Here is an 8,766-nt window from a genome sequence, read left to right on the forward strand (position 1 = left end):
TGATGATTGACCGAAAAAACAGAGTTATTATAATATCGTATCAAACTATCAAAGTACCTAATACATTATTTAGTATCGGACATAATTTTGCCTTTTGGATAGTTATTTTAGATAGGTAATATTATAGTAAAGCCCATTTGTGGGTGTCGGAAGTTTGGAATTGGAGTTTATGGGCAGTGACAGCAGTCTATGTAATTATCAATTAATAAAATACCTACGCACTATAATATGATGATACGGTTTTTCGCTATTGTACAACAACACCAAAATCGTCACATTTTTTTTCAGCACCATTAAACCTTCGCCACCCCTAACAATAAATGTTAGCCTCCTGCATATATTTGACCCCTCCGCATATACTTTACTCTTAACAACGAGCCACTGTTCTGTATAACAATGCGCAGCTGCAGATTTTCGGGACGTCCTTTGTCGCGCGGACCAGTTAGTATTTATGCAATAGAGCAGCTAGCTAAATCGGGTGTAGGAATAATAGGAAACCCTCCGGCACGCGTCAAATTGACCGTACCGGTCCAGGCGCGTGAAATAATGATCTTTGGGATCGTCACCCTAGTGAAATTTTCACGCAACAAAAAAAAAATCGAATTTTTAATGAAAATATTTTATTTGTATATAAAATTACTAAAAAAAAAATTAAATTGGGTGCCAACACTGACCATTATTATATGTATAATACGCTGCTCTATCGTTTATACAAATTACAACTTTTTTTTATGAATTATTATCTCCGAAAATCGATCGAAAAAACGAACATATTTATTTAACGGTTACCCGAAGATTTTTAATAATAACTTTAAATACGAGCTTTACCTATTTAATTTTTGCAGGCTGAATTGAAACGTGTGACAGAAAGGCTGAGAGAAAAAGAATTCCGTCATCCGCCCGTTGGCCGCGCTTCGGAGAGCTCGTCCAATCAGGCCTCCGAGGAACGGGCAGCGGTTGTGGTCGCTGACAGTGACAAAAACCGCGAGAGCCCGGTGAACTCGAACAGACAACGATTAATGGCCGACCGGGCCAAACGGATGTCCAGGTCGATACCGAATCTCGCTACAAAAGTACAAGAAGACGATGACGTCCGATGCACGGGCGAGGGTTCGTCAGCCACGGGTTCCAACGACGAGAACAAGATCCATGATAAGAAAGCAAATCCGAAAACAAGGTATGCCCTATTAAACAGGCTAATCGATTATTTCAATGTTACCTACGTGTATTCAATGTATTTTACGTTGTTTAGCGTGCCAGATATTAAGCCGAAAACATTCTATTTCGGTATGAACGAGTTCAACGATACGACAAAGACCAGTAGAACCTCTGAAGACGTTGATCGATTCGCTGAGAGCTTTAATAAAACGAACGCTTCGCCTTCTGATAGCATTGCTAGCAGTGACCCAACAGACGAGGTACCAATAAAGTCGGTTTTATTTCAGTAATAATTATTTTCAGGAGAGATATAATTTTATTTTTCTCAAATGTAGTGTAATATGTATGTCAATATATATAACTGTTACCTAATTTGTACATTATGAAAAACAATTAAATGTTTCCCTTTATTTATTTAATTACAATTTTAGATTAGTTAGGAACAATATTTTATATTTATTTTATTATGATAAAAACCTAAACTACCTATATTAAAACTTTTAAGTATAATATAAATTTATTTATCTATAAATATTTTAGAGTGGTGGTGACATATCTCTTCAACTAAGACCTACACTTCCAAGAAAACAGTTTGACATCCCTAGATTTAGTCCAACAGCTGCTTGGCGCTTGCTTACTGCTTTAGAAAGTCCTTCACCAGTTAGTCCTAATTGTAGCGGTGGAGAGGAAGATTTAATACCAATTATAGATCAACCTCATAATTCCGGTGATAAATCTGGAGATAGTGGTATTTCTGGAGATGCTAGTCCTAATTCAGCCCATAATTCACAGGTAATACATAAATTTACATGTTTATAAATGCCAATTTAATATACTTTTATAACTTTTAGGTTGCTTGGACTCCACAGCAAGACTTAGAAGAAACAAGTTCAGATGGAGGATTGGAGGATTCAGCACCAGTTTCACCTCAAAGTTTGGATACCACACAATTTTCAAGAACTCGTACAGTCGCTAAGCCAAGTTTCTGTCTATCCCTACCCAGAGATGAAAGTACAGGAATTGATAAAAGATATGGACAATTAGTAAGTTTGTTTATTACCTAATAGTTATCTTTTGTGTTTATTAAAACAATATAATTTATTGTGTTCTATAAAGAATGAAGATTTTTCACCAATGAACCCACCCAAATCTAGTGGTTACTTCAAATCTAAATTAAATAGAGGAAAAGCATCGACAGATAGAAACAAATCACAGCTGGATGAAAACTGGGTATTGAGTAGAAGTGTACCAGATTCATTGCATCAATCAGGTTTAGTTGGCAATTTTCCATCACAAAACTGGAGTCAGTTAGAATGTCAAAATGGAGATGAACCTTCTGATGAAGAATTAGCTATGTCATCTTTACCAAAGTTTTCATATTTAGCTGCAGGCAGACGAGCTATGTATTTGCCAGAATATAAATCATTGAACTATTTATATCAAAAGTATATTTAAACATCTAAATAACTGTTATTATAACTCTTTTATAAATATTAATCCAATTCATAGGGATATAAAAAATGTGCCTGAAAATAAAGCCATTGTATCAAAGTCATGTGAGGACCTCACAAGAGACGACCTGGATGATGAAGAGTTACCAGTCATAAATGAAAGAACAAAACAACAAAAATCAACGAGTAAAAAGTTTGCATTTCAAAGTACAATAAGACAAATTGAACGAAAGAAAATAGCTGAAAAATTATCAAAAGAAGCAGAGTACAAAGGTAATATATAGATGCATACGGCTCCCATATAGTGATTAACAAAAAAAAAAAAGATACATATATATATATATGTATCTTTTTTTTATCATATATATGCACTATCATATAATTAAAAAGTTTATATTTTATTTGAAAACATTGATTACAGAACGCCAGAGACTCAGTGAAATGGAGGCTATGCGTCGAGTGGAAGAAGAGTTTCAACGAAAACGAGAAAGAGAAAAAGCAGATATTCGACAACAGTTGAGACTGTACACTTTAACACAAGGTGATAGAGAACCAGCACAACCTCTCCCTTCTGGTACTCAAGTACTCTCTGAATTTCGGGAGTCAAGGCGCGACTACAAAGATTTTAATTCTTCCAGGTAAAAATAATTTCATTATGAAAATATTTATTTATGAATTAATACATTTAACTAAGCTAACCGCTTTTTAGAGTTGAACATGAACCCAATAATCGTTCAGAAACTCCAGTAAAAAAATCAACAACTGTGCATCCAAAAGTTGTATATCAAATGCCCAAAAGTACTCCGGTGTATGTGACACCAAATACTGTACGTAAGCAATGCAATGGAACTGAAAAAGGATCATCAACACCAACATCTGGTAACTACAGAAGAGACTTTGCTCAAGGGGCCCTACCACATTCTGTGGCAAGTTCAGACTCAGAAGTGTCTGTGTCGATTACTCGACCAACTTCACGTACAAAGCACAGAAGCAGGTAGATAATCATCAACTTATACCACAAACCATAATTACTAGATGACTAAAATTAACAATTATATTACATAATATATTACCCACTTAATAAAAAAAAAACATTAACTTACCTACTAAATACTTACTACTTAGTGAATTTGAAACGCATGACATTTAATTCAAATATATATTTTAATACTTAACATAAACACATTAAACAATTAACAAAAATGAGTATTGATACAAAAATAGTGAACATATTCATTTTTATGACAACATTAAGTTTTGAACATATTTTAACAAATGAAACCTACTGTAAACTGTGCATATTAGATATAATACTTATAACTTAAAATGATTTAATTCATAACATTAGTTACCTATACAATTATTTTGTTTTGTTCTGTCCTTTACAAAAGCATTAAAAAAAAGGTAAGTATATATTTTTATTTGTTTCAATAAATGACTTATTATACATTTTTGCTGTATTGGTAATATTAGAAAGACTATAAAAAGAATTAAAGTGTAAAACAAATGGAAATCTAATTTTAATGAAAAAAGGGTACCTTTATTAACGAAGAAAATAATTGTGAAGGTGTCATTAGAATAAGTGTTGTTAGATTAGACATTAGATTTTTAAAAATAAGGAATATTACCTAACAATAATTACAATCAAAATTATCATACCATAAAAATCAGTTGATGATTTCAAAAAAAAGTTCATAAATTAAACTTATCGAATTGAAAAAATTTATTTCAGCTATTTTCCTTTATTTTATAAAGCTTTTACATACTTTATTAACTACTCTTGACAACAAAAAAGAACCTAACAATTTCAACAAGTTATCACAGAGCATCAATAAACTTAACAATAAATATATTGTAAATGCAATACTAACTATTATGCTTTGGTTAACAATTCTAACACAGGTTTTAGCAAGTATATGGAGCTCGGGATTAAGTGTGTATTCTAGTCAACAAATATTCAAGTCACCATTTAACCAATATAGGTTGGTAATATAGGTTACTTGGTTTGTCTTAAATTGTAGGATAATCGTGTTTTTATTTTGCACCATTTAGATCAGCCAGTCCAATATCTGACCGAGAAAACAATGACATTGGAATAAATCTTGATTATATACATATCATAAAAAGCTTAAAGCAAAAACAAAATAACGAAACAGTAAATATCTTATGGAAAAAATCTTTTTATACATAGGTATTAAATATAATAATTCATTTTTATTTTTATCAGGAATTAAATGAAGTTACCAATGAAAAGATTCCGGCTAGTTCTATAGTCGGTGTAAATTCACTACAACCATTTATGAAAAATAAAAATTCAATGTACAAACCTATTGTTTTCAATCCGATAAACAAGAACAAATTTGCTCAACCATTGATGTAGATTTTTATATAATTATTATTTACCTAATTTTTAATGTATTGTTATTCTATTTAAATAAAATCATTTACTTGACTAATTTCATTAGAAATAATTAGCTAATTTTTATATATAAATACGTATTTTATAAATATAAAAATAGTCATGATTAACTAACTTGGTTGATCTGTAATCATGTAAATAGTAATATTCAGCATTATATTTTGTAGGTCAGATAAATTATATAGTTTTAGACTTTTAGTAAATCCAAATATTTTTTTTTTCACTTTAAGTGTTATTTATATTAATTTAAAGTTTCAATATTTGTTATCTTATTTTATTTAGTTAATAATGAAAATGTTCAATATATATAAAAGATTCACACGTGTTATTTTTGTTAAAAATTATCACTTTTTAATTTTTATTAAATTTAGATGTTATAAAATTGAAATACTTACTCCATGTTGATTGCCATAATAAAATTGTTTGAATATATCTAATAATTGTATTTTATATTTATAAATATATATTATTAAATAATATAGACTGTAAGTACTTATACGACACTTGGCACTTACTTACATAAGATATTTTATGGATATGTATATGAAAAATACCCAAATTATTGCTTATGAAACATGATGAGGTACCAACTTTTAGAATACATTTAGATTTAATACTGTAAGTATATGTAAGTGTAAATTAAGAATATTATTTATAGACATGGGAATAATATATTCATATTTATTTAAAGTTTATGAAACAGCTTAAGTGTTTCATTCTCATCTCTGAATTGATACATGTTTTTTATATATTTTATTAGTTATATCTCAGCATTTACAAATCTCAAATTTATATAAATTAATAATAATTAAAGGCTATAAAAAGTTTAATCATATAGGGAATTTTAAAGAGATTATAATTATGCATTTTAGTATTGATTTTACAATGGGATTTTTTTTAGAGCTGTAAAAATTTTTAAATTTTCTACTTCAACATTTTTTTCTGGTATAAAAATGAATCTAACGCCGGGGAGGGGGGAAGGGGAAATAAACAATTCTCAATAGTTTTCAAAAGCGTCTGAAAAAAAAGAATTAAGGAAAAAAGGAGATTTGTATGCAATACTAGTTTTCGATTTTTAGAGTAACTCTAAAATAAATAACTATAGCAGGTACGTGCAATTTTCAACAGCTGTTTGTATTAGTATTTTTTATACCTACACCAGGTTTTCAAAATATTTTAAATCGTTTTGAGCTATTTATAGGCTTAAGAAAATATTGATATTATTATGAGTTTTTTTTTTTAAATTATTGTCGATAAAAAATGTTTTGTCAAAAATCTTGTACATTTAATAGAGGTTTCTTATAAGTTATTGACTATTGTTAGTGGAAATTAAAAATAAAATTGAGCGTTAATCCATAATATTTTTTTATGAGCGTCTGAAGTTCGTATTTTTACAACATTGGATTTCAAAATATTTCTACTCTTTTTGTGCTATTTATAGAAGAATTTCAATTTTCCTTTTTATTTAATTTTTGTAGTATTTGATAATTCATATTAAATTCTACAAATCTAAAAATATACAAACACATTTTTTTTATAGATACTTTAAGAAAATTACGAAATTAGATATTTAATCAAAGGATAACAGTTTTAGTTATTTTGTTGTAATTTAAAAGTATTGTTCATAGGTACTTGAAACTTTTAAAGTATATTATTATATTTTATACATACAATAACATTTTCAAATGCAATGATTTCAGAAAAAAATAATTCAACGTAGGTACTTACTGCATTATTACTGTCTACTAAGTATTTAGTATTAGTGAAATAAATTAGGTACTTTAATAACAATATTGAATATTACAGTATCATAAAATATACTTAGTAATGAGGAGCGTATTCGCTCGGAATCGATTTTTGTATACAATGATATATAATTATATCATTGAATTCAAATTTAACACATCGTTACAACCTCTAATATTCGCAAATATTGTACGACCCGCACTGAATTTTACATTCTAAAATCCAACATTCTACACTCGAGTAAATAAAATAAAATACTTATACAAAAATAATATTTGTAAACTTTTATAGCTTATATAATTAATATCATTCAAAATATAACTAGGAACTAGGAATCTTTACACCCGGGGAAAAAAAATACGCCTTCGGTCAATATTATGCCCAAATTTAAATGTATTTACTGCTGCAGCCCGCAAGTAATTTTCAAAAATTATATTTGGCCCTTTCCAAAATCCTAGTGGGGACTGCTGCTCTAGACCTACTCACTACTGTACAGTAGATATGTACCCATTTACCCACTTTTGTACTATTAAAAAATTCTACTAAAATTCCTAGAAAAAATAATCCTATAATTTATGCCAATTTAACTTGTTTATGATAATTTAAAACCATTTTCGAAATTAGAGCCTTAAAACTTAAAAGTAGTCAAACTGTTGTTAATCTTTTGGCTCTTATGTTTAAAAAAAAATAATACATTTTGTTTTTTGCATTAGATATAGTGTAAGTACCCATAGATAATAAAAAAATGGATAAGCCACGGCTAAGCCTATCTCTAGTGAGGTTGCGTTCTTGGAGGGGTGTGAAAGAGGACGAAAATTTAACCAATATTAACTTATATTATATGTTTTTATTGTTCTTTTTGTTTTGGGTCCCATGTTAATATAGGTGAAAACTTAGGCAAATTATCACTTACTCCGTATTCGTTATATATATATTTTTTTTTAAGTAAAAAAAAGTAACTTCAACTTACTGTTCAAAGTAGATAAATAACAATCAAAATCAGCGCACAACATTTTTCATCGGAATGAATTTTATTCATTGATAAATTATACCTATTATATTGGCATAACAATCTAAAAATAATTTGTTCAGTAAATAAAAATCAAATTATTATTGGAGTCAACACTCAACAGCCAACAGTCCCGATTCATAAGTAATAATATTCCCGGATTGTTTATATGTATCTACTTATCTGTAATAGATATAGAATACGTACGCAATATGTAGGTATATTCGAAGCAGTCCTAATTTACTACGAGTATAGGTACTTGTTATGTAATAATTATGATGACATAAGCCTTTAAGCTTTTCGTTATCGTTATTCGTTGAGCTTATGAGTTTTGTGGACAGGTGAACATACAAATCGTAATTTGAAACTACTATATTTCATTAAAAATTAGCAAATTCTTCGTCCATATTATGATTAAAGGGACATAAATGTACATTACAACATATTATTATTAGAAACATAAAATCTAAATATTTCCGTGTGATTATTTATATAATATAATATAGGTAGGTATCCTAGATATAACCATTGACCTATTATAATTATTATAATAATAGGTCAATGGGTATAACTATACAAGATAACATAATTTCAATGATGACTACATACCCGATGACAGTTAGTTGAAAATTCAAGGGCACACTACCTAAACTTTGTACAGAAACTTAATCTTCTGCTGCGTACAATTTAATTACTGCAGAATACAGATTATGGTTATGTACGATCAGAAGATCTCATAAAATACACAGAGGAAAACTACAGGGCTCTGGGTGTTCTTACAATTAAGTTACTTTAAAAAAAAAGTAGCAATTATGTTCATTTTTAAAAGTGTTATCAAAGGTCTAAATAAAAAATGTATGATGGTAAAAGGGAATGCAGACTTTATAATATTCCAGTAAAATACATCACGCGGAAATCTTTCGGGCAATCCTTTGTAAATTATTTAGGCCTGGTTTATTTCAACTCGATGTCAATATGTCATA

At 29.0% G+C, this 8,766-nt stretch overlaps 1 protein-coding gene across 3 annotated transcripts in view; it reads left to right on the forward strand.

Moving 5' to 3' along the window:
- Positions 1 to 5,238, forward strand: part of LOC100166088 — a 73,933-nt gene extending 68,695 nt beyond the window's left edge. For 2 of the 3 annotated variants that reach the window (XM_008180827.3, XM_008180831.3), the window contains 10 exons: positions 846 to 1,177; positions 1,253 to 1,418; positions 1,699 to 1,950; positions 2,010 to 2,201; positions 2,275 to 2,603; positions 2,668 to 2,882; positions 3,031 to 3,247; positions 3,319 to 3,603; positions 4,662 to 4,764; positions 4,837 to 5,238. In XM_008180827.3, coding sequence (XP_008179049.1) covers positions 846 to 1,177; positions 1,253 to 1,418; positions 1,699 to 1,950; positions 2,010 to 2,201; positions 2,275 to 2,603; positions 2,668 to 2,882; positions 3,031 to 3,247; positions 3,319 to 3,603; positions 4,662 to 4,764; positions 4,837 to 4,989 — 2,244 coding nt within the window. In that variant the 3' untranslated portion in view covers positions 4,990 to 5,238. Of the gene's footprint in view, positions 1 to 845; positions 1,178 to 1,252; positions 1,419 to 1,698; positions 1,951 to 2,009; positions 2,202 to 2,274; positions 2,604 to 2,667; positions 2,883 to 3,030; positions 3,248 to 3,318; positions 3,604 to 4,511; positions 4,592 to 4,661; positions 4,765 to 4,836 lie in introns of all 3 variants that reach the window. The other variant, XR_510332.3, reaches the window with a different exon arrangement.
- The last annotated feature ends 3,528 nt before the right edge of the window (positions 5,239 to 8,766 follow it).

The sequence above is a fragment of the Acyrthosiphon pisum genome, chromosome A1 (genome assembly GCF_005508785.2).
Source record: "Acyrthosiphon pisum isolate AL4f chromosome A1, pea_aphid_22Mar2018_4r6ur, whole genome shotgun sequence".
In the NCBI taxonomy this organism is placed as follows: domain Eukaryota; kingdom Metazoa; phylum Arthropoda; class Insecta; order Hemiptera; family Aphididae; genus Acyrthosiphon; species Acyrthosiphon pisum.